Source organism: Pezoporus flaviventris, unplaced genomic scaffold (assembly GCF_033815535.1).
Source record: "Pezoporus flaviventris isolate CSIRO_AGI_PZ_B2104156 unplaced genomic scaffold, CSIRO_AGI_Pfla_v1 ptg000003l, whole genome shotgun sequence".
Lineage (NCBI taxonomy): Eukaryota > Metazoa > Chordata > Aves > Psittaciformes > Psittacidae > Pezoporus > Pezoporus flaviventris.
In genome coordinates, this window is record NW_026892551.1 from 8612175 (window position 1) to 8638728 (window position 26554).

The 26554-nt window shown below is 34.5% G+C and overlaps 1 protein-coding gene across 5 annotated transcripts in view; it reads right to left on the bottom strand.

The window, feature by feature from the left end:
* SCEL (sciellin) overlaps positions 1 to 26554 on the bottom strand; it is a 61944-nt gene that overhangs the window by 2112 nt on the left and 33278 nt on the right. For 3 of the 5 annotated variants that reach the window (XM_061445244.1, XM_061445243.1, XM_061445242.1), the window contains exons 6-15: positions 26205 to 26273; positions 24730 to 24795; positions 23449 to 23514; positions 22356 to 22388; positions 20624 to 20695; positions 10418 to 10477; positions 8884 to 8940; positions 5774 to 5863; positions 3986 to 4060; positions 2603 to 2711 (exon numbers count right to left, since the gene is read on the bottom strand). In XM_061445244.1, the coding sequence (XP_061301228.1) occupies positions 2603 to 2711; positions 3986 to 4060; positions 5774 to 5863; positions 8884 to 8940; positions 10418 to 10477; positions 20624 to 20695; positions 22356 to 22388; positions 23449 to 23514; positions 24730 to 24795; positions 26205 to 26273 (697 nt within the window). The remainder of the gene's footprint in view (positions 1 to 2602; positions 2712 to 3985; positions 4061 to 5773; positions 5864 to 8883; positions 8941 to 10417; positions 10478 to 20623; positions 20696 to 22355; positions 22389 to 23448; positions 23515 to 24729; positions 24796 to 26204; positions 26274 to 26554) is intronic. The other 2 variants (XM_061445246.1, XM_061445245.1) reach the window with 1 other exon arrangement.

Sequence of the window (26554 nt, forward strand, 5' to 3'; positions counted from 1 at the left end):
TCTTAGTTTAGAGATTTATTATAAAATAAGATGAATCACCCTTTTGAGATCCTTTTGTTTGTTCACTGAGTAGAGGAAGCATGATCAGACTTAATCCAACTCAGAGTAGATCTTAGAGAACCTAAACCTTTAAAAATGTTTTATACTGTATCTTAATCATTAACTGTCTCCCCCATTATTGCAGAATCTGGGCACTGCTTTCACAAATGTCTCACAAAGATAATTTTTGAGATAGAGAAGCATTGCCTATGTTTCACATATGAAAATACACAGATATGCACAGAGGTTGACTTCCCAAGATCACAAGGAAAGCCTACAGTGGACCAAGGAGCAAAGTAATTTGATCTATAAACAAGAATCTTAACACCATCCATTTTTTGCAATCTAATGAAAGAATAACAAATTCAGGGTGGGTTTTTTTTTTGATTTTTTTTATCCTCTGATAAGTGAAAACCAGAGTCTTCCCATGATTTTCATGATGGCTGTCTATTCAGATAAATTTGGACTAAAAATCTTTATTAAAATTAAAAATTAAAAACCTTACCCAGAACATCCTTTAGCAGGTAAACAAATAAAGAAACCGCATGATGTCAACACCATGGACTTAAAGACAGTGGGATTAGATCAAGGATCCAGACAATATGCAATTGCCTTAGATTACACATGCTCACTAGGGCTAGTATGAAATTTCAACTGAGCACTCCACATTGATTAGCATAACATATGAGAATACTAAGCAACTTTTTTTTTTTTATGTTTTACCATATTGCTTTTTTCTATATTTTTTCTACACAAGCTGTTAATATTAAGGTACTATTAAAATAGTCTGCTACCTTCACTAGTTTTATGTTTCCTCGTATAAATCAGCAAAAGGATGATCATGTTTTCAAAGCATTGACCACTAAGACTAAGTAGCATTTTTATACAGAAAAAAACTACAATCTGGACTATTTACTCACTGAACTTCAAGGCCAGATTGGACAGAGTCTTGAGCAACCTATTCTAGTGGGAGGTGTCTCTGGCCAAGGCAGGGGGCTGGAACTAGGTAATCTTAAGGTGCTTCCCTACCCTAACCATTCTATGATTCTATAATTACCTTTACAAGGAAACAAAGACCTCATGCTGCTGCCAGCTACATGGAAATCTCTAATGGATACAAGGTATTTGTAAAGAGCTAAATGAATATTAACGATAGGAAATTGCACTACTTAGTTAAATACATAACTACAAGCATGAACCACAGACCTACATTAGCTGTTTAATTTTTTTACCAGTGCTTTCATAAATGTGTAGTTACACAAAATTAAGCTGAATTTTGCTGACCAGAAATGTCCCCACTTGAGAACAGGTAGCAAAAGGATATAATTTAAAAGTTAATATTAAATATTTAACAGATAATTTGGCCAATACTAGTGTAGGATGTTAGCACTCCTAACTGTGTCAAAAGCCTATTCCTCTTTATGTGGGTTAATCTATCCAAAAAGAATAGAAGCAAATCAGAGCTTGTATTTACTTGCAGTAGGAGTATGGAGGAGGTATTACATAGTGATTTACATGGAAGAAATTGCATTTCTACTGCTCAAAGGGCTTAGAAAGTCCATATGAGACAAAAAGCATATGTAACTTCATACATGTTAAGTATAGCCTTACTGCTGTATTCTGCTTTGAGTTACTTTTCGTGCAATAATTAGGTAGAAGACCTGCTGTCAGAAGCAGAAGTATATGCAAGCTGGACAGAAAAATAAGCTATGCTAATGTGTGATTTTGAGAGTATTGTTTGTTACAACAACAAACTCTGTGCTGAGATGCAAGCAGAATTAAGACAAATGAAGCAGAAGGAAAATGGACTAGAGGGCTGAGCACTGATAGGCTTACCCTGCAAAAAGTTTAAGAGTGACTTTTAGGCTGAGACTTAGGCTTTGGAATGACAAGCAAATTTTTTTCTGTGCTTTCATTTTTACTGGAAATGGGAAAAAAAAAAATGAAACCAAACATGATTTGTAATAGAACGAGAAAGACATATCCATTTTCATCAGTATTTTATCCTACAGCAGAAACTATCTGTAAGACCCAAATTTCAACCAAATATTTGATCCCAGTGGGTAAAATGATTTTACCTCTGGCTTAAATACCTTTTACTGATGCCTTTGAGTGTGGCTTCTGCACAAGCCATAGTTGTCCTTAATCAAGGACATCTACAAAGCTTCACAAAAAGAGAAATAGAATAAAATTTTACGATATGAAGAAAGTGTAAATAGTATATAATTAATCAAATAGAAGCCTGTGCAGCTGAAGCCTTATAAATGTGTAGGACATTCAGGGTACATTACATTGCACCCTTTATCCCCCTTGTGGTTGCAAGAAAGAAGTATAGACAGGGAGAGGGAAAGTAGAGTTGAGAGATGAAAAAAAAGAGGAAGGGATTGTGTAGAGTAAGAGAGACTAGTATTTCCTACATTAATCTTCATCTCCAGGGTGCAAGAGTTCCTCTTCTCCCAGGTGGAGAAGGCCTAAGGACTAAATATTCTCCTATTATCTCTGTACTATAATGCAGGTATTACATTCAAATTATATTTCTTAGTAGCAGGTGAAATCCTCTTACCTTGAAGCAAGTTGAATGACAGCAAATTTGCAAGGCATCTAAGATCATTTTGGCATCTATGCCCAAGGGCTTCCTGCAGTATGTACATATATCTTTTCCAATTATACTCCTGTGTATATAATACAACATCAGCTGTCAGAAAAAAACCTACCATTGAAATCTCGAGGAGAAAATTGATAAGCTTAGGGCACTAGGTGCGAAAGACATTTGTATACTGTACAATGGCCATAAATGGAAAAACATCATGTGTATGTTCCTTTCATTCTAGTTGACAGCTGTAATATACATGCTCCTGTGATGAGCAAAATGCTGAGCGTAATAGTCAACTAGCAAAAATACCTTGCTAGAAAGAATGGTCTTTGGTGAACTGAATGATTTCAAACAATAATGAGACTGTATTAAGCTGCTGAATGTCTGGGAGCATGTATACTAAATGGGGATGAAGTGAAGGATAATGATTTTAACATTTTAATCACAAAAGAAAATTGGTAGTTGAATTTGAACTGCTGTCATTTGATCAGTTTGATAAAGAACTCTCTTCTATGTTGTGGAAGAGCCTGAAAACATAGGCAGAAATCCTACCTTCATTGCAGTTATAGTGAACACATGCATAGAACAGCCTACCTGCTATTCATAACAATCATATTTTAAAAAATTTTCTCACCTCTTTTTGCATTCTTATGTGGCATCAATATGTACTTTCCCTAGATACAACTTTTGGTGTGTCTAGTATCAACTGGTTTTGCTCCTTTTCATTCAATAGTAAACCACTGTACTAATATTTAATCATGCCCAGAATCTTTTATACTTACTTTGGAAAAGAAAAAAGAAAAAATCTTTATTTCCAAGTAGTGGGACTGTGCAGGTTCTCTGAACTGAAAATAGTGACCACATTTATTTTATTATTCTTTTTAAGATATTACTGATGAGCAAATATCCTTCTTATGTTTGGGACTATTTTAGCTGGTGTGAAAACACAGAGTTTTTAACAGCATTGTCATGTGAAGCTGTTCTTCCACATCTGTACATAGAGTTGGTCATTACAGACGCCATCCCCAAAAAGGAAGGAAATTTTGCAGGATAAGAAGCTCCCCAAGGTAGAAACCTACAGAATCACAAAGCCAACTCTGTCACTTAAGGCACTGGCTATTGTTTCTATAGATATTTTAAAATGTCAGCTGTGACAAGGCTAACATAACATTAGGCTGATGAACCGTGGTAATGATTTGACGGCATGACCCCACTGAAAGGGAGCTCCATATGAAAAGCTGTCTGACAAGCCTAATGGGGACTTCCACTGCTCTCTTTTGTCTGAATACTTGAATGCTTATGCAAAATGTCTGTGTCCTTTGGTATTCTACAATGTTATTAATGTGTACTTACCGATCAGAAGTAGAGTAAACAGTTTTGATAGTATTTCCAGTTATATTTTTGTCATAGGTACCATATGATGATTTGCTGTGAATCAGTAGAAGAATAGCAATTACGAAACAGTACTTTTTATTTTTAAAGGTTTCACTACACTGATGATAATATGCAAATAAAACTGATGTGAAATGCTTGTAAAAAAAAATCATCATACTTGGTGATGTATTATCTTCTTCACAGCCATCAAGAAAAATATATAAAATTAAAACAAACAAACAAACACAAATTAGAAATATAGTGTCCTTAGACCATGTTCTGTTGCTGAATGATTCTTCAGCATTTCAAAATTCAATCCATAATTCCACTGAGCAAAATCTACATGATATGATTGGGTTTGCCTGTGCTGAGATCCCAGCCTAAATGATACATTTCAGGAAATGGTGACACACTGCTTTTTATCCCTTTTCCCCCTCTTCTTTCACTAGTCCTCAAAGAGGTGCCAAACAGCCAAACAAAAGTACAATACCCCCCTCGAAGTAGAGTCAGGGTCTTTGTAATACAGGCTGTTCAATTTGAGATTTGTGCTCACTACAGTAACAGTATTGTTCCTTATATCAGAGTACAAAGGAATATACTGAATTTAACTATCAGGGAAGCTAAATATTCTTTTGTAACTGTCCCAGTTCTAGTTGCTTAACTGTCAGTTTTGTTTGCATGGAAGGGATGGGCATTTATGTGACAGCTGAAGAAGTCATCTTGCCATACATGTTTTGAACATTTCTGAACTGGTTTAATTATCCTATTCCTCCAGAAATTCATAAGGTATATGGTAATTATTATGTTTCATATCACTCTTGAATAATGTTTAGCAATGCTAGGAACCATTCTTTATAATCACGTGCATTCGTAGAATGTATCTTTTTCAGGGAAAGTGTAACAGACAAATGGGATTATATCTTTAAATAGTCCTGTTTATATTAACACTTAATTAATCCACATATATGGCTGGGTTGGTACCAAAGGGCGGTTTTTCTAATCGAAGAAGGTCTTTTATTCAAAATTATTCTATTTTTGTTGTCATAATTCTTTAAAATGCATATTGACTGTGAAGAAACATATATTTCCTTTATTCCAATGATTTCCTGTTACCAACAGACCTTGTCTTTAGTTAGTTCTATACAATATCCCTACATCATATTTTTCAGTCAGATTTGCAACGTGTGTGTTTATAGAGACAGAATCCACCCAGAACAAGAGTATTTGCAAGAGAAATGGTTTTTTAAAATAGTTTGTACCTGGTCAAAAAGTCAGAAGCCCACATTACAGTTTCAGCGATTGGGATGAGAGATGATACATGGGTTCAGATTCATCCCATATACTTTTAGGAACTTAGCAGGAACTGGAGTGTAATGTTTTCCTTACAGCTTCTGAAAGAAATAAGCTCCCTGAGAGTGTGGTGTGTCCAACATGCAGGAAATGCCTTTCCTCTTTGATAGTATAAGAATTCTGGCTTAACCACTATCCTAAATTTCATGCCTCAGCTACATCTCTAAAGCTACACAGGCTCTGTCTTACGCTCTCCACTCTGTGTGCTGGAGCTACGCTCTGTGGGCCACCGTGCATGGGATCTTGGAAGCAGAATTTGGAAGGGGGCTGGCATCTTTCCAGAGACCAGGGTAAAGTTTCTAAATATCCCTGAAATATCTTGTAGAGATGGGTTCTCTTATTTTTTATTTTTATTTATTTTTTTTTTAAGAAATGCCACTTTAGGTGTTATGGTTCTCAATATGTTGTCCACAGTACCTGGTCTTTCTTTCGCTGTCACTGTAGTAGTTTGTTTCTGGGAGATTATTTAGAGCCCTTGGAGGATTTTCATATGCTTGCTCAGTTATCCTAAAAAAGAGAAACCATGCAATAAGAAAAAAACCAACTTTTAGAAATCATATTCAGTTACACAAATTTCAGTTACACTTACAGCCATAAATGTAGAAACTTGGGCTAGAAACAGTAGGTAAAAGAAATTTATCTTTTTCTTATGGTTGTTAAATTGCTGCTTGTGAAAAATAATGGAATCAGTGACCTATAATTTTAAGTCTTCTAGTTAATGCTGGTAGATATATTCATATCAGAAACTTCATCTAACTTTAATTGAACTCTGGTTACCTTAAAGTGCTTGCTGCGGTTGTCAGCTATGCAGTAATGTCTGAGTAGTTGATAGCACTGTGCATTTTCTTGGCAGTATTCTATAATGTTTTTTATTGGTTTTATTATTTCTTAGTTCCAAATTTATTTATATATATATATATATAAAATACAGTTATGTTTTTATTAGAAATGACCAACTAAACAGATACGAAGAGTCATTTTCAAAAGTAGGATTACAATTCAAGTAAATGAAATGTTGCCTCCTGCAGTTTTCCCTGCCACAAACATGACATGCAACCAAACATAACAATAAATCTTGTCAGACAAATTATAGGATTTGAGGGGTAAGTGCTAATAATGTTTTTGATGGTTTTACAAAGCAGCTCAGACAAAGGCTGCTCTTGTTTGGTTCTGCCAAAAGTTATATTCTGAACCAACTTGATGATTATCAGCCTTGACTCTGGATGTTTGGGCTGCAGCTTGATTTATTTCAGTGAACTTGCCAAGGTCTGAAGCTTTGCTAAATGAACTTGCTCAGTGCTGATCACTGTTTTATATGCACAGCATGCTGCATGAAGCAGCACCCTCTGTTGTGCCCGACTCCTAATCTGTCAGGCCCCCTTTCAGAACTACAAGAGCAACTCATTCACCAGAGATATTCAGTATATGCTCCTCTGGTCAGACTGTCAAGTGGGACTGCTAGAATAAATAGTAAATTTTATATTAAAAATAATAAAACTGCTTATGTATACAGCTAGCTAAGTTCTTCCTTTTCACTTAGATATACAACTAAATGGAGACTCAAAAAGATACCATCAGAATGATACCTAGGAATATAATACTGATTTCACTTTAACTGACCAAAATGGATCTTTCTTTCTGCAAATAATGAAACTTAGTAACAGTGAAACTTTTAATCTGTGAATGCATTTACTTATATCTCTTTGAGATGCTAATATCTGAATTCACAAAACACCTAGATAAGCACAAATATACCTATGAATATCTTGTCACCAGGCATTTTCATTCACTGCAGGAGATTATAGGTTTGAGTCATTCCTTATTACCAAAATACATGCAGCTATACTGTTATATTTGGTTAATCAGGCATATTTTAGAAATAATAGAGATATCATACTCAAGTTATGCAAATTCTGCTTGCTCACTTTAGGAATTCTCATTTTCTGGTATCACACAAACCAGCTACAATTCTTGATATTGACTCTTTAGATTTTAGGAAGAACTGTAAAATTGAGTCTCACTGCTTTGTACTTTGGTCATTAGCAGACTTCAATTCAGTGTGATCACCAAGGGCCTCACCTCTGTGAAAGGGAGGAAGACCTCTAAATTAATTAAATTATTTGATTCAAGCCAAACATATTAAATGGGTTGATTTATTTATGTTGAAGAAGAGAAATACTGTATGCAAAAGAAAAAATTCTGACTACACTATGTATTACAATTGTTTAATATCCTAAGCATTTAGTTAATCATGAGGCAAGAGTCTGTATTTAGTCATATATTAAATATTAATAAAATCATCATAATTATTTCATTATTTATTAAGACATAATAATATTTAAATATTTGAATTTTTATAAATTATTTCTGTTTCCTAGCCTATATTTAATGAGGAATTTAAAAAGTTAAAATTCTATGGTTTAAATCAAATAAAAATAAGAAATTTGACTTTTCTAATGATTTTTACAGAACAGAATAAAATATAAAACTAAGACTATACTGCAGTATTTTCCAGTTTATCTCAAGTGTGACACTATTCCAAACTGCTAAAAAATGCGAAGTTCGCTATAGTATTGTAGGATAATTCAGGTTGGAATTCAGAGATGTCGAGAGGTATCTAGTCCAACCTCCTGCTTGAAGCAGGGGCAGCTCTGAGACCAGACCAGGCTGCTCAGGACTCTTTCTAGTTGGGTTTAGAAAACCTCCAAGGGCAGAGATGGCCTGCTGTCCAAGACAGCTTCTCTAAGCAACCTGCTCCGCTGCTTCACAGTCCTTCTTATATCTGGCCTGGACCTTTCTTGTTTCAATTTATGACTGCTGTGTTGCATTATGTTGCCAGGTGAAGGGCCTGCCTGCATCTCCTGAACTGACTATGGCTCTATCGTTTTAACTTGATAGCATAATTTAATTCAGTATAGGAATCAGCACCATGAGCTATGGAGATAGCTGCCAAACTGTGTTCTTTGGTTTGTCATTATACCCAGCCCAGATTCCTCTCACAAGTGCTGTTATCTAGGGTTGTATACAATCTCTATTTTAATGTAGTAATATATGTCACCCACACAATATATTAATATAATTTTGTTAGTATTTTATAGTAAATTATCTGTAATAAAAAATAATATTATCCATTGAAGAAATTTTTAAATTAAAAAAATGGCAACACTGGTTCTCACATGCAAATGAATAATGATACTAAGGAAAAGATTAATTTCTTATTTATTTATGATAATGATATTCCTCTTCCATATTTAAAAAAGACAATTTTTGCTTTAACAGAACATTTCACATTAATTTAAAGAACTTCAATTTAAAGAACCTTTTTCTTCCACACTGAGTTATTCATATTTACTACCCTGTATTTAATGAAGAATTTTTTAAAGTTAAAATTCTATGCTTTAAATCAAATAAAAATATTATTTCTGGCTCCTGCATTGAGTTTTACAAAACAGAACCTATTAATTCTAATATCCAGCCAACCACCAATATTTTATAAATATATAAAGGAAACATTGTGACATCCTTGCCTCTTATTTTTCTGACCAGCAGTATATATTTCAGTAAAATCCTTAAGGTCTTTTCCTCTGAAACAACAAACAAAAACAGCTGCTAGTATATTGCCCATATGTGAGAAGAGGTAAAGAGTAATAAAAGAAAGAAATATATTTAGGCACACATTTAAAAGGAAAAAAGTAAATTATTAGTTAAGTTTATGTTTAAAATCTGCAAACAGTTATGTTATTGACCATAATGAGAAAATATGTTTACAATTTCCCATTAGCAAATTAAAGTTCTGTACAGTTAAATAAAAAATATCATCTAGAACACCCAAGAAAATAAAAAGGCTTTGTTTAATCATATCAGTGCTGTAGTGTAACATTTTTCTTTGCCAGTGAAGATAGTGAAGAATAAACATGAACTTTCAAAGAACTTAGTATTAAATTACAGGTTCCAAGCAGCCTAATCCTTGTTCACATTATTAATTTGCAAAAAAAATCTATGTTTAAAGTAAGAAACTTCTGCTTCTGAAGATGTCACCTAAAATCATGTCCAAATGCCCACATATTTTTGCTTCTGGAACGACAAGAAATTACCTCTGTGTGTAATCATAGTTAACAATTAAAGCACTGATTATGCCTGTACTTAGAATGAAAATGTAATTGTCCAAAGACTCACAAAGTTTACATATAAGGAAACATTATTTTAATTTCATGAATACAAACTAGTGGCAAGTTTTTCTTCAGGATTTTTATTATTATTGTTATTATTAATATTACCATCATCATCATCATCATTATTAAATGGTTTAGTGAATTAAAGAATTGAATGACCTATGAAAAGCACTCTAGGTAATGTAAAAATCTCTTATTCTGTTTAGGTAGAAGTAGAGAGCAAAAGCAAAAGGCTAAATTTGCTCTGTGATAACTTGGTCACTTCAATCCATAATAGGCATATTAATCTTAAAACTTTGGATGCCTCGTATAATTCAGTAGTGTCTCGAAGTCTTGGAGTCTATCCTAATGAATTCTCTGTGAATTACAATTTGCAAGTTATCTGTAGAATTTTGTTGTAAGGTGTGACAAATATTACATAGCTCTTACTAGCACAGTACCCTGGCAGTTCCTCCTCTTCTGTGTGCTTAAGAGCTGCTTACAAGACCACAAGAAGCTTAACTTGAAACACACTGAACTGATGTACTCTTCAGAAATATAAATTCAAGCTGGTTTTTATGGATCACTGCCCTTGCTGACAGAAATGCTTTGTTACACCCTATTGCAGCAACACTTATCACCCATGAGCTCTACAATATTCGGCTTAATGCCCCTTCTCTAACTATATTAAAATTTTTCTTTATCAAGGAAGCATATCAGGCATGTATGGAAGCTTAATTAATTAATTAATTAATCTGTATTTTTACATTCATCATTCTGTATAAGGAATGCTATTTATTAATCTATAAACATTTTACAGATTTGCAACGTTACCTTTCCTGACATTCTCATAGTTACTAACTACTCACTGCCTTAAAAAAGCAGGGCCTGAGAAGCTTTGAAGACTTACTCCTTGTCACTTGTGAAAGAACTTGGTTTCACTTTGAGTTGGTTATCAAGATTTTGGTTCCTTTGGAAACAGAACAAAACCAGATCAAATCACAATTAGTACAGACAGTGGTCAATTAGCCAAATTAAATACTCACTTAAAAAGAAATTGTAATTATCACATTCTTCATGAAAAACAAAATTAAACTGATAAAAGTCAAAGCATACATCATTTAGTAATTCAAAGATATTCATAGACATAGCCACATGCCCCCCATATGCACATTAGCACACACTTCCTGGAATAAGAAGACCAAATTATGTTTTGGAAACAACAAGTTATACCTAATACTTGTGTTAGAAAGGATAATTCCCACTGAATATGCATCATGGACAACTTCAAAGAGTTCCTGACCTCTCACATGCTGTAACAAAAATCTTTACCAGATAATTCAGTCAGTCAAGTATTCTTGGTATGTGCATGAACAATTTCTTATCTAAAAAGTAATCACGGATTAAGTCTTTTTGGCTAAATCAGTTAAAAAGTCCATTACCAAATAGCTAATTATTCTTATATCCTCCATTCTGTTATGTTCTTAGAGGTATTTAAAATATGACTCTCTAGTCTTCTATAAAGCCTACAGAAGCTCTGCAGTTGCAGCTACCTCAGTTATGCTTTTTATGGGCTATGCAACCCTCACATATACATTGGCTGCAATGTGGCATGTTCACCCAAAACAGAAAGCAGGAGATTTGGGACTCCGGTTTATTCTAGCTGCAGTCATGGGATTCTATGCAGTTTACTCAGCAGGGTTATCAGTAGCCTTTCCACTTACTTCTGCTGACTTTCACAGTGTGAAGCGACAGAAAGGCTGTGACAGTAGCAGAGCTGTGCCCTGCAGGCCAGCACGCTCCTATGTCTGATTTTCAAAGGAATATAAGCATTTGGAGAACCAAATTCCACTACGTTTTTCGTGATTCTTAGCTCAGTAAAACACATACATTAGAAATTTTTACTTACAGCATAGATATAAAATATTATATTCACTTTTTTACAATTTTCAATTTCATATTTTTAATAATTTCTGGGAGTTCTTTCAGAATCAGATAAATTAGTTGAAGACACCTTCCTCTAAAACAAAAAAATCAAATACATTGCAGATAAAATATGTTCCTACCACAAGGCCCAAATATTAGAACTTCTGTTAATCTTTGTAGGAAATATTAAACTATCTTAGTGCACTTAGATGCTAAATAATTGAATTAATGATACTATAAAAATTTACTGTAGAAGACTAAGAGGTTATATTGCTTATATAGTTGTTATAGGTGACATTTTCTGTCAACAGGAAAGGAAGAAATGCACTCAAGATCAGCAGGAAATATTCTGGTTTTGAACCACAATCTTTTCAGGTTTTCACATGTATTTTAACACTTCCCAAGTAAGTTCAGATTCATTTTACCTTCAATTGCTCCATTCACTTTGCACAGAGTTTTCAAACAAACAAAGAGGAGTTACCTAAAATAGTTCAACCTTGACCTACTGCCTATTTGAAAATCATAAAAAAAAATACACACTTCCAATAATTTCAGAATCATTCCTTCAGAAATGTGCTTACTGGCCCATATTAATCTGTGGTGCAACTTGAGAGATAGAGGAGTTAGTTCCCTTCTGTAGACTTTAAATCATCATGACTTTGCAGCCAACAGCATTTTTTTACTTCCGCATACATTATTTTCAGCGCTTTGAGTATCCCAATGCATTGGCTGGCTTGCAAGGAACATTTTATTTGCTGTCCAAAGGGATAGTAACAAAAGTCATAAAAGTCTAGGCTTCATGTGTGCTCCTTGACAACTACCAGTCTGATTTATAGAACACCAACACTGGAAGAGTCCTAATAAATGAATATAAACAGTTGCAGATGCAGATTACAGCACAACAAAGCATGCTGACTGACCTGTTCAGCTACACTTTATGGTTCCTATGGAACAAACTTCTGTAAGATATAACTCTTAGAAAATATCTATTATTACATTATTATATAATAATACAAATATTATTTAAATTATTATATAATAGTATATTGTTATATTATATAAATATTATATTATTATTATATAATAATATAAATATTATTATATTTATATAATTCTTTCCTGTTAGGGTGGTGAGGCACTGGAATGGGTTGCCCAAGGAGGTTGTGAATGCATCCATCCTGGCAGTGTTCAAGACCGGGCTGGACAAGGCCTTGGGTAATATGGTTTACTGTGAGGTGTCCCTGGCCATGGTGGGGGGGTTGGAACTAGATGATCTTAAGGTCCTTTCCAACCCTAACTATTCTATGATTCTATGATTACACTTGTTACACTTCTCAAATTTTCAACCTTATGACACATCTGCTTGATATGACTGCAGCAATTAATTAAAGTTGATATCTTGCAAGTTCATTGCCTTGAGGTGGTTGGCTAATGCAAAGGAGGTCAGTGGATGTACAACTTCAAGCCACTGGTTCAAGCATAGCTCAGGTTATTAGCAACTAAGTTAAAGTTTGAGAGCTGTTATTTACAGAAGGATAAAATGTAAAGCAGGGCAAGCTGCAGGATATAGTGGATAAGTAGGAATTTGATTACGTTCAGGGCATACTTTTACTGTTTCTTTTTATCTCTCCTTGTTAGCTAAGCTACATTTACTTTAGCAATAGTACACAGCAGGCACCAGCGTTGCTATCACCACATATCCCCATCTCACATTTGATTTCTCAAATTAGAAAGGATGTGAAATATGGAGCCTAAAGAGAATTTCAATTTAGGTTTTGCTTGAGAGTTGTTAGCATGCTGAAAAACAGCAATACAATTTATACTTTTCCTAACACTTCTAAAAGGGGTATAAAATATTAAAATGGGGAAGAGACCAACACATATGTTCATACATTGAAGAAGCTCCTTGATTATCAGAATGTCAGATGCAGTGAAAAGCTGTTGTGGAAAAGTCTTTCCAGTCGCAGGTATAACTATCATTTGAAAAAAAAAAAACAAACTATTTCAGTGTCCAAGGCTGGCTGAATTGAATTCCTATTTCTCAAATTTGTCAGCATGCCTTCAAAATATAGATGATGATGGAAAACAGCAGGATAAAACTTCTACACAAAGCAGTTTGGACAAACCTGGGGAAATATCTTTCAAATGTGGTAGGTGATTTGTAAGAGAAGCTGACATTTTTCATAGGTCATTCCAAAGGATGCCACCTCCAAGCACCTTCAGAGACAGTCATTACATCATTGTGTATATTCTGCCTAGGGTGAGTGTTTTTCTAAATGGATGAAAACAAGTAAGGTCAGACAGCCTGCCAGGAGAAGAGTATGTAGTTTGCTTATAAATTCAGGAAGATGAAATGTTTTAATACAGCCCCAGGACATGACTGGAATTTTTCAGGAGAACCTAACTCAGAATAACAAATATATATATTTGTATTCCGTACAAAAATATTGCAACAGCAGTACAGAGGATTTTATATCATATTTTGCAGAAAAGGATCAAGTATTGAAAAAAATAATTAATTAATTATAAAATAAAAGCATTAAGACTTAGATTAAGATCCAAGTGTACTTGTTATCATCACTGAGGTGTGGAAGACAATTCTATTGATTCATTTACTTTTCCTTTTGTTCGCAACTACCTCAAGAAAAAAGTCTATTAAGATATTGTTGCAGAAAAATGCTTAAAATAGCACTATCAATCTGCAAGAAAGGCCCACTCTGGAAGGCAGAAAATCCTATGTGTGCCTGGGTCACTATGGGCCTCATGCTATAAACTTGTGCCTAACTTCATGCTTAACCATGAATTTTGCTGCTGCTGTCTGCTATTTTGCCTCCAGCTGCTTGTGTAAAATAGGATTAGAAATTGGACAATTTATGAAGAGAATCCAGCAGAATAAAGGGCTAGCAAAGAATATAAGTAAAGTAGATTTAAAAAAAGCTGTCAAGGCAGGCTGCATGCAAAATTTATGGCTTTGTTTAACCAGACACTTCTATTCTGCCATATCTTGGAGCCCCTGTGCCTCTCAGACACAGACAAAAAGGGAAATTATTTAGGGCTTCTGTGACAAGCTCTCCAGAAATTATCTACATTCCAAAAGCTTCCTATCTCTGACCCTGCATCAGTATCAGCAAATATTCTTTAATTTACAGAACCATTGTCTTTTGTATTATCAGATTTTATTAATTTTAGGTATTTAATGTCTTCCTTGATTTAATGTACAAAAGACCTGTGAGCATGTTCAGTAAGTAATCTTTAAAGGTATGAAAATGAATGTCTGATGTAATTACAAAGTGTGGGGTTTTTGGTTTTTCTCCTTTTTATGTTCTGTACTAAAAACTTAGAGAAATTGAGTTGTCAACATTTTGCTGTCTTTCACTCTGTGTTTGATTTCTAACTCAGTTCACTTGAGATGAAGATCAGTACTTTTCAGTCCTTCTGCTCTATGAAATATGTTTGTGAATCTCACTTATTTAGATGGATAATAATTCTGTAATTCTGGTTTAACTGGTGAAAAGTCAGATCACTATCAAAAAGGAAAACATAAATGAATCCCATCATGCAGACATTCAAGCACAGCTAGTAGCTTTTGTTTTGTTTTGGTTTTTGTTTTTTTAATGGTTTTTGGTTTTAGTCTTGAAAACATTCAGATAAAGTTTCAGATGGGATAGAAACAGGAACCATGTGAACCATGCCCATCCCTACATAAGAACTTTATTAGTTGTTTGACGAAAGCAATGAAAAGCTTTCTAATGTATTTGCAAATTCTGAAGAGAATGAGGAAAACAATAAAAGTAGTTTTTAAAAATTTTGACCACATTTTTCTCACTGTCTTTAATGCTGAGGCCAAGTTGAAAGTGATCCTGGACATGTGTGGGAAAGAGAGAGAGAAAAGAAATTTTAAACAGACCCCAGCCATGCTCTTGAACTGCCAGTATCAGGCAGCAGAGTATGTGATCACAAGTCCCTAGTCATTCAGTGAATGCTTACTTAAACTGTGAGGTCTTGCTGAGCTCATTTCTAGTTCCAGATGTTTCCAAATTCCTGTAGGCATTCTTGCCTTGTTACCTAGAATTTCATCATTCCTCTTTGCTGATACACAAACCAGTTGAATAATAGCCAAGCACCAATATTGTAGGTGTTCTGTGGACCAGAAAAATGAAGGACCACACAAATTTGCTGTAATGTCTTTAATCAGTGGGGCACTTCATGTCAAATTCTAGGGTACTCGAGGTTTCAGACCTACTCACTCTCATCATCAGCATCATAATGCAGAGGCACATCTATTAGAGTCATGCATGGTATTTTTAATAGATCTCCATCTGTTTTCTGATTAAAAGCCCTGAGCAGGATTATAAAACCATTGAAGTGACTCCCTATTTCTAATGGATGATACTATAAAATATATATAATGTTTCTAAATGTGATAGCAAACCAGTTGCATCTGTTGTCCTTTCTTCAGTGATCTCTCCCACCTGAGCTCCTACAAAGCATTCTGATCAACAGCGTCTTCTTCTGACATGATGGGATATGCAAAGACCACACTAACCAAATCTGGCTAAAACCTGAAGGGCATTTCTGACCTACTCATGTCAAAACAGAAGAAAACAGAACAACTGATTGCCAACTGGACCTTCTAAATCTGACCAACTAAAAGAGTTGGTCTAAATTGTATTGTGTCAGGCCTCTCACTGAATAAAGCTAAACATTATGGGCCCAGCTGAATTTCGATGTGCCATGAATGGCTGCTTTACTGTGCCTATGTCAGACTTTCCATGTATAACTGAAAATGAATAAAGAAGCTCTTTGAGAAAAAAGTGGCATTTATTCTGAAGCAGGGTACATTTCCTTCCACACTGCTATGCTCACTAATCAGTGCCAGGAGCTCTCATTCAGACCTTTCATCAATAACAGCCAAGGATAAGAGAACAGAAGAGGTCTGCAGTCAACTGTAAAAGCCAATTTATACTGTGCCAAAACTAGTGCAATGCTAAGCCCACACGATTTTGGAGTTAAATGCAGAGTAAGAAGCTGTTGATCAGAGTGTTTAAAAGGATGCGGACTGGGAAAGATCAATGAAAAAAGGATAACAACTAACTCAGTTTTGCATGGAGAATATGTATGACCCTGTAAACACTGTATTAACTTTTCAGTCAGGAATAATGGGCATAGATCTCTTCACATGAACTCTGTAACAGCAAATCAATTATACCAACATTCAGAAAAGCTGTAAGCCAACATTCCACTGAATGCTGAATCTGTCAGCACTGGGAGGCAGAAGTTCCCTGTCACTAGGAAGCACCTTCCTCAGAAATACAAAAATGTGTCATCAAAAATGATTGTATAAATTTGTACTATAAAAACATATGCCTACATGAGGTCTGTTTGAATATCCTTGTTGCCAACATTTTTTGAGCAACACGAGTGCCCTCCAGAACATTTTAGAGGTCTCCTGAAGGTCTCACTAAAAAATGAAAACAAATTAGAAAGTCATCACAATGGAAAAGTCACACGGGAATACTTGGTGTGGGAGTCATGCCTTCTAATTCTGGTCATCTAAATTTTAGTCCAACATAAAGTAATTCTCTAGGATGTTTCTAGTGGCTGTTTGGGATTGCCTTTCTCGCTCCATAAGCCAGATTTATCTTTTTCATATGATGGGAACACAGAATTGGCCAGTGCCTCAAAAGGTACCTACATGTTCTCTCAGTTTTGTGCTCTTTGCAGCTCTAGAACAATGGGTTTTATTAACAAATGTTCATTTAGGAGACCTGACATAATGGGTTTAATTCCATTGGTTTGGAAAATTCCAAGTCAATACCAATTTACTTTTATTTTTTAAATAATTTGAAAAAACTCTGTATCTTATTTTGCCACTCTTCAAAGCTGTCAAATGTTGATAGACACAGAAAAATATGTCCCTGTTACAAGAAACAGTTTAAGTAAAGGTAAGTTATGTGTCATTCTTTCATGATCTTTTATAATGAAAACTGTCAAAACATCTTGGGTCAAATAGGGATATTATTAAAAAGGAGCATAATACAAATATATTTACAGCATTGACTAAATTTTCTACTATCTGGTAGGAGCAATTATAGTAAACTAACTCTACAGCATAGGAAAATCCTGTACATTCAGTGCCCTGTACTTTATAGAATATAAAATGCTAAAGAGCTAAGAATATAGTACCTGCTTAAATATGTCACAAAAATATTGCAGTTCCTTGTTTCTGCTCCCTAGAAATTGTGTCTCTCACACACATACATACAAATATGTAGCTGAAACATTTTCTTCTACCTAACTCTGCTGTCAATGACATACCAAAAAGACATACTTATGTAAAAGTTTCTGTAGTATGCCATGTGCCCCTACAAAGCGATAGTCATTCAGTGGTAGTAGACAGTCTCACTACAAATGCTTTAAGAGCTGAGCTGGGATCTCTTTCTACATTCTTATATAGCCCCTGTTACTATCAGTTCAAAAGCTTTTCAAGTTGGCCCATCATAAATTCTGAGATATCTACGCAAAATAAAAGATCAATTCATTACTTCTCAAATTTATGAACTCTTGGAAATATTTTTTTTAATTATGCTGCCTCTTTTGGTGGCAATACCTTTCTACTGCACTGGTAAATGTGGCCCGCTGTGCCAAGTATTGTTACTTTCTGTACAGATCATATGCAAGGAAGCAGTGAAGTTGAATACGAGTGAACCACATATAAAAGCATTTATAGAAATACATATTTTTGCATCCTAACTGCAACTGTTAATGAAACATTGACTAAACCCTCAGGATGTTTGAAGGGGTTTAACAAGATTGCCCACAGAACATGGTTCTTTAAAATATTCAGGCTTTTAATCACCTGCAGTTAATGGTTGCTACAATTCTGTAATGGGATATCACAGAGTGAGAATCTTGGATTTCAACTGAAATGGAAATAAAACACAAAAAGAACTTGATAAGTAATGAATATAAGACCCATTGAGTAAATCAGAAAAATGTCTCTGTATGTATCCAGTGCAGTCCTCATATGCTGCTGCGTTTGTAAGATACCAAGAGACCTGATTTGGGGACAACCTGTGACAAATACACAATTATTGAACAAAGGCTATCTTTACTTTTTCTGTATCCTGCCTGTCCATGCCTTCAGATATGCTATATATTATTATATACCCTATGTTTTCTTATGGATGCTAAGTCTGTTTTACTTGGGAACAATGCAAAAATAGCTTTTTACATTAACAGAATCAGTGTTATGTCTTGCGTGAAACAGTAGACAATAAAGCTTACAATTTTAGCCAAAAGAGATCATATCTGACGTTCCAAAAGATGTTCATTGCATTGCTGACAAGCTTGATAGAAAAGCAATTCCCATTTTCCACTTATTTTCCATTGAAATTAGTTCATTATTCCTTTAACATCCCTATCAGAATCCTGAGCGAAAGACAAATCATCAATTAAGTACGACTTTAAAAAAAGTATGACCTGAAAAATCTTTCCATTCTAAATAAAAATATAGGAAATTAAAGGATGTAAGAGAAAATGTTATTCTAATAAATGTCGGTGTTACTAGAAATGCTTGTTGTGTAACTGTTTTCTTCCCCTGTGTAACACAACCCTTTTTGCCAAAAGTGTAGTATTTATTTAACATCTTTAATAGAAAAAAGGAGCTTCTGCTGACAGCTGCTTATTGCATTTTTGGTTAGTGTAAATTTAACAAAAATCTGTAGTTTTATGAAGCTAACACAGCAGCAGCAGATGGACGACAGCTGAAGCACCAGCCAAATGTAAAGGAATTATAGCAGGAGTAGAGAGGGCTGAATTTTGCCTGCTTAAGATTACAGGCTACTTATAGTTTATATACTGACACAAATAGCTCTAGCAGCACAATGTTGCCATAGAAACTTGTAGACCAGTAAAATATTCCTCCAGCTTTCCACCAATGGAGGGACAGGAATACAAAGCTTGATATGGTAATGAGAGCCACCAGGGGATGATGAATATGAACTGATTGAGGGTGCGGGTTAAGTAAGACCTTAACAAGCCTTTAGCAGTGAAGAATGGTTATGACTTCCCTAGTTAATACGCTGGCATACTTAATTCTCTAAGATCCCCCACATTTGTTGACAGGAAAATATTTCACTGAAATATTTCTTTTTTTCCTAGGGATTACACTGTCAGACATATTTTGCATGTTTTTATTAATGTTTCTACTGGTTTTACATACTGGGGTCTTTGGAGGAGAGGGGTACAATACAAAATAACACAGACTGTGGCTTCAGACCTCACAAAACTGTACTTTATGAATCAAATTAAGTAGAATTAGCGCATTTAAACTGATTTTAGTGTTTGCACCGTTTAATAATACCAGTTAAAAACTGCAAAATGAGCTGCTGTAATTCTCAGTCCATGTCTAGAAATCTACTTCTAGTTCACTCACTTACTAATTGCATATGCAGGCATTTTGTTCTGGTCAAGGACACAGTCAAATTTTTCTCATGGTTGTTGCTGATTGTTTTGAAAAATATAACATCTCCATCAATAGAGAAACTTTCAATTTGCTGGAATTTCAGTTAAAAAACCCCAACCAAACAACAAAAGCCAACAAACCAAACCAAATGAAACAAAAACCTTCTATGTTTTTTTCAGCAATAGTTTTCATGGTGTTCTGTAGCCTTTACAAGATACATTAGTACGTATGCCATCTAATTCATACCGCAAGTCCATCTGTTTAAACATACTAATTTTGTCACACTAACTGTTATATGTTGGGGTTTTACTATTTAAAATGTTAAAACAATGCACAAGTTGGGTTTGTGGTTTTTTTTATATACATAGTCATGTGTAGATATTACCTCTCCCACAATATTGAAGACCAAAGAAAATATACTGTATAAGCCATACTACTGCAATTCATCTTTTTCTAACCAGTTGCAGCAACTATCTATATGTTGCTCTTTAAGATGCAGGCTAGACTGACTGAAAGAATAAAAAATGAGACATCTGCAGTAACTTAGCAAGTCAATAAGATGGAACTCAAAGTTTGTGTTTCTAGGACTAGATAAATGCTGCATTTATCACGTTCTATGTCCAAACGAGTCATCAAATATGGAAATCAAACAAATTGGGTACTTAATATCTCATTTTTCAATTTTTATCAAAATATTGTTTTGATTATATTTGCTTGTGTTACCTTGCTGTAGCTTGATCATTCACCTCAGTCTTGGATTTCTGAGGGGTCACCTGTTCTGATGAAAAGGCATACCTGCAATAGGAATGGTGGAAACATATTCAAGGCAGAAGAAGGTATTTGGAAACATATTATAGCATTTAAGTGAATTATTGTAGATATTCTATTTCTTATATTTGTAACTACAATGACTTCGGATTTTCTTTGAGAAACATTTGTCTGTTGTTTTCTTTAAACATAAGAAAGTTTGGGCTGTTCAGCCTGGAGAAGAGAAGGCTGCATGGAGGCAGCCCTCCAGTATTTGAATGGGCTCTACAAGGATGCTGGAGAGGGACTCTTCATCAGGGACTGTAGTGATAGGACAAGGGGGAATGGGTTCAAACTAAAACAGGGGAAGTTCAGGTTAGATATAATGAAGAAGTTCTTTATTGTGAGGGTGATGGGGCACTGGAACACATTGCCCAAAGAAGTGGTAAATGCCCCATCCCTGGCAGTGCTCAAGGCCAGGCTGGACAGAGCCTTGGGTGATATGATTCAGGGTGAGGTATCTCTGCCCATGACATGGGTGTTGGAACTAGATGACCTTAAGATCCTTTCCAACTCAAACTATTCTATGATTCTATAACATATAAATTTCTATAACATATATATAAGGAATGATATATGTATGCATGTAAAGAATATATATATCTATAAAGACCTAAGTAATGTTTCAGTACAGTTGATTGCTCCATTTACTAAGCCTTTTGAAAAATTAGTATTCCAAGACTAGCTGTTTTGCTAGTACGGATGTAATGAAGTGGAGTTCTTTACTGTTTCAGAATTATTTTGCTAATAAAGACACTTTAAAATACTTTTATACTAAATAGAATTTACTTATTCAGTAAAGACTAATAATTTACTTATTTAGCAAAGTATTTTTTTTTTTTTTAGAAACTAAATAACTAACCGACTTCATTTTCCCACTTTAACTTGTTTGTGTAATCAGTCAGATCAGTCACTACAGGAATACTAGAATTATAAGAAATTGCAATAATTTTAAGAAGGTGGCCAATAGAATTGGAAAGGAGAGTTACACGCTGCTTTAGAGAATTTTTTTACTTGGATGGCAACTAAAGCATGAGAAATTGTGTAGCTGCCTTAATTATAAGTAATGAAATGGCAGGTGGGTTAAATAATCTTGTAGACCATCTGAAATGCATATTTAATTAATACATTAATTTAATAAATCTATTTTCTAAAATTAGAGCAATCTTTGCAGACACTCAAATAAGTTTAGAGTACTTTATGCCAATTCATCTTATGTCAATGCCTTCTATTACAAGTCTTTGCATGTGCAGAGATTTTTAATTTACCACTTTCTTTTTCTTCACATTCCTCACACTCTCTTTTTAACTCTCTGTTTAGAGCATAGTTCAATATAAAGAGACATTTGCATTAGCAACATATATAATTGTGGAACTAAACTTGTGAAGCAGTTTTTAATTTTTAATGCAGTTACAGTTGATTTTTCAATTTGAATAAATATCCAGTGTTCTAAGCGATGAGAAAATAATTACATTTCTGCAAGGGAGGAAGTCTTAATACGATTCTGAGGACTAACTATAGAGGAACCGTCCCAGGTAAATTATTCATTCTTTGTATTATAAATAAATGTAAAATGATAATCAAGGTTTGTGCACATGAATGTGTTGCATTTATAAATCTACTAAGAAGCAAAATAAGCAAGACATACGTTGTTGGAGCCTCTGAATTTTCTGAAGTGGTCCTAGAGAAAGAAAAGAGTAAACAGTTCAGAAACCAAGTAGCAAAATGCTAGTATTGAAACACTTCTTTGCAAGATTTTAGATTAATCAACAGCAATTAATTTTACTTTTTTGTCCTTCAAGGTGGCATTTTGCTTTGTTTCTTAATGTGGAACATAACGCTTTCAACTCAAGTAGCATAATACTCAATAATATTCTTTGTATGTTATTAAGACAATCATTCTTCAATTAACATTCTCCAGTCATTCACTCTGGTCGATGATGGGTTTCTTTCAGCACACAATTCACAACCAAAAAACTCAGTTACAGTGAGATGCTTATATTTTTAGCTTCAGTTGCAGTTTCTTTTAAATGCTCTGTAAAGTGTGCTTAATCAGCTTGGAAATGAGGCAAAGCACTTTAAAAGTTTACATGTCATGCTTCACTATAGAAGATACACTATAGGTATCAGAATCAGAAAAGGTAAGTAAATATAAACACTGACCAATCCTCTCTCCCCTGAACCTATGATTGTTGAACTCCCTTCCTGAGCATGGCAGAACAATCAGCCATTCTCATATTTCAAGAACAGACACAGCTCTTTGCTACACCTGTCTTTAAGACTGATAGTGACCTTTAAAAACTGGTTATTAGCACCTATGCATCTTTGTTTCCTGAATCTCACTGGTGAGTAAAAGTCTAACAATTATTAGTTATAGTAATATTCACAGTTTGAAACAGCTTTCACATGTTCAAAGCACTTTACAAAGATAAGCAAAGAAATCTTCTAATGCTCATTTCTGTTTAACCAGCTGTGCTTGGTGACAGCATTGCTAGACGACCCAGGAAGGGCCATGAAATCTTGCGAATGAACATGCCTGTCTTTCAGTCATCTCTGAATTGAGAGTAGAGGAGGAACTGGCTCTTCATAATGCTCAGCCCTCAGTCAATGCTAGGCATCAAGCTGCTAAGAGCCCATGCCATCTTATCAAACTCAGTCCCTCAATAATTGCCCTGTTGGCTCACTCCCCAGATCAGCTTTAGCCAAGAATTAGGAAATAACTAGCCATCATGAGCACTTACCTTTTGGTTTCCAATGTTTCTGTTGTGGTTTTACTACTTGAAACTGGAGGAGGCATCCACGATTGCCTGTCAGTGTTAAGAAATATTTTTTTTAGTATTAATTTAATGCTATGGAGCTGAACAGCGTCCTATGAATGTTAGAATGTCAAAAGTGATGTAGAAATACCTGGAACTTTTCTTAAATTATTAGTATTTTGAAATTCTGAATGCAGATACTTCTTAGACCACTTTATTGGTTTGTTTTGTTGTGGGTTTTTTTTTGTTTTTGTTTTTTCCCCAGACAACTAAATGGAATTAGAAATAATATAGTAATTTTAATTATTTTTGTGAAAAAATGTGTTCTCTGACTCTAGGTTGTTTTACCTGCAATCTGAATGGTATAAATAAATGGATCATTCATGTGAAGGACAAACAGACAGAATGCACAAAGGGAACAGTGTCAAGCATCAGCCCAAGAAACACATTCAGGCTGATATTAGAGGTCACATAACCATTACAAGCACTTTCCCTTTTTTTTTTTAAATCAAAACTATTAATCCAGCAACTATCTGTGAGGGAAAAGCAATTGCACCATAAACACTGCAATTCAGTGATGGCTTTTCATATCTTCAAAGAGCCTGAAGAGAACTATGGGGCTGAAAACACCATAAACTTCTACCAAACAAGCAAAGCTGTCAATATGAAAATTATGATATTTTAATTTCTACTTCCAGAATTCTACCAATCACTATTTTTATACACGAAGTATGGAAATCACAAAAAAGACAGAATTTATGCCTGGGAAGGACACATAAAAATACAGCTATTGTCAGCAATACATTTTAAATCAAAAATGTAGTTCTTTCTTTGTTCTAAACCCTGTTTTTATTCTTGCCCAAAGAAATCCAGACTTTTAAAGCTAGCTGTTCATCATACAGAAAACCGCGTGGTTCATATGTGCTCAAACAGCACAGGTTTAAGTTTGGCATCAGATTTTGCAATTACAGTGAGCTAGAATGCTTTAAATTTAGACACTGAAAAGGCATATGTAGCTGAGTTAGGGCTGCAGCAAAGTGACAGCGTCTGTTGTGCTATGGTCCACCAGGCTCACAAAACTGGCTCTACAGAGATTAACTTTCAGCACACTACTCCCATGGAAAAAGCCAGAGCATGTAAAAGTTTAATTCTAGAAGCTTGCTGAGGAGTTAGAGCATGCTAGAGGAGAAAGTTGGTAATGCTCTTTTTATGTAATTTGACCTGCTCTATATTCTCCGGCAACCAAGCAATGCTGGTAACAAATACCTTTTTTTCTTGATTGGAGAAGTCACAGCAGTGTTTGTGGGTGCTGCATTAGAAGTCCAAGATTGTCTGTTAGGGAAATATAATTAATTCTTAAATAATTGTATCATTGTGAACAAAAAAAAGTCAAAAAGTTATTGTCTTCTCCTGTGTAATTCTTAATGTAACGAGAGTAACAGAAGAACAGAGCTTTACAAACTATTTTATTGCTCTTTGGCAGGAAAAAATATATACTACTTAAGTCTCACTGAGGTCCCATTTCAGAGTTCATGGTAGGTCTATTAAAAAATCATCTCTAGACAAAATAAGATAAAATCCAATTTCTATGATGTTTCATGTGTCATCATCACCATGATTTACAACATAATGGTGTAAAATCATAATTTAAAAGAATGATCTCACTTGAACTTTAAATGCCAGGGATACTCATTTGCTCTTCAGAGTAATATCTCAGCACTTCACAAGATGACATTTAATTGCTATGCTCAGCCATCACTGGCATTTATATTCATTGTAATTTATTATTGATGGAACAGTACTGACAGTGAAATATTTGTCCCTTTACATTTGTAAGTATAGTGGCTGAGCTCTTCTGACTTCCATTTTTTAAATAAAAATTTCAATCAGGTAAGAACTGTAAATCCTTAAGAAAATAAATCTTTAGTGCTGTGTAGTCAGATATAGAAAGTGTTTATCTCTGCATGACAGCAACTTATTTGAATAACATGTAAAAAAATTGTTAAAAAAAAGGTTATTTTAAATTAAAACTTGGTTTTGCCTTGTTTTAAACAAAAGACTGACCTTCTGACAAAAGAAAAGCCTTCCACTGGAAAAATCAGTTACCTTGTCTATGAAAAAAGCATTTCTTGTGTTTTGGTACTCAGGTTTCCTATTGGCAATGTTCAATGTTTTTTTCAACTGGAAACATTAATTGCAATTCTTTGCAGTCTTTCCTCAGCAATACCTGTTATGTTTGGTAGAATTCATGCAGAGAAATGTAGAGCTCAAGAACATGCCTACACTGAACTGTTTTCAAAACCCTCTTACTCATTCTGGTTTTGTATCTAAAACACTGTGTTTCTTAAATAATTGCTTTTCTGAGTGAATGTGTAACCTGAGGTAGTCCCTTTCTTAATCTATGTGGAGAAATAGGCATTTTAAAGGTAAGTTCTTCTAAAGAAAATATCTGAGAGACATCAGATGAATTGTCCTTCAAAAGACCCTTTTTCTCCTCATTGGCTACAAAAAGGGTCTATGATAACCTAGACATAGAACTCAGCATTTCAGAAGTCAGGTGCTGGAATTAAGCCCACTATTTGGCCATAAGGAATACAAGTAATGTCTCTATATATTCTTGGCATGTCCACATAATCAAAAATTATGATATTTTATAATACTTATGTGATAACGCATGATAAATGTTCCATAATAATTTATGATACATAATACATAGATGATTATGTTTCCAAAAATCATACCTGTTGCTCTCCTTATTATTCAGAGTTGGGGACTTATTTATTTTATCAGTGTCACTTTTGTCTGGAATTCTGTCAGAAACAGAGAAATTATTTATAATACACACTCTAGATATGAAAAAAAAAAAATCCAAAACCCCACTTCCAGTAATGTTAAATGATGGAGATTTTTTTTGCCCTCTGCACAGATTAAAAATTCCCCAGTATCAAAAAAAGACTAGAGCAGATTCTGAATTAATATAAATTTAGTTCATTAATATCTGAAGAGTTGAAGTAGCTCACTGAAAAAAAATGTTTTAAAAGGTGATGTTCAAACACTAATTGATGTACTATATCAAGCCTCCTTGTTGTTA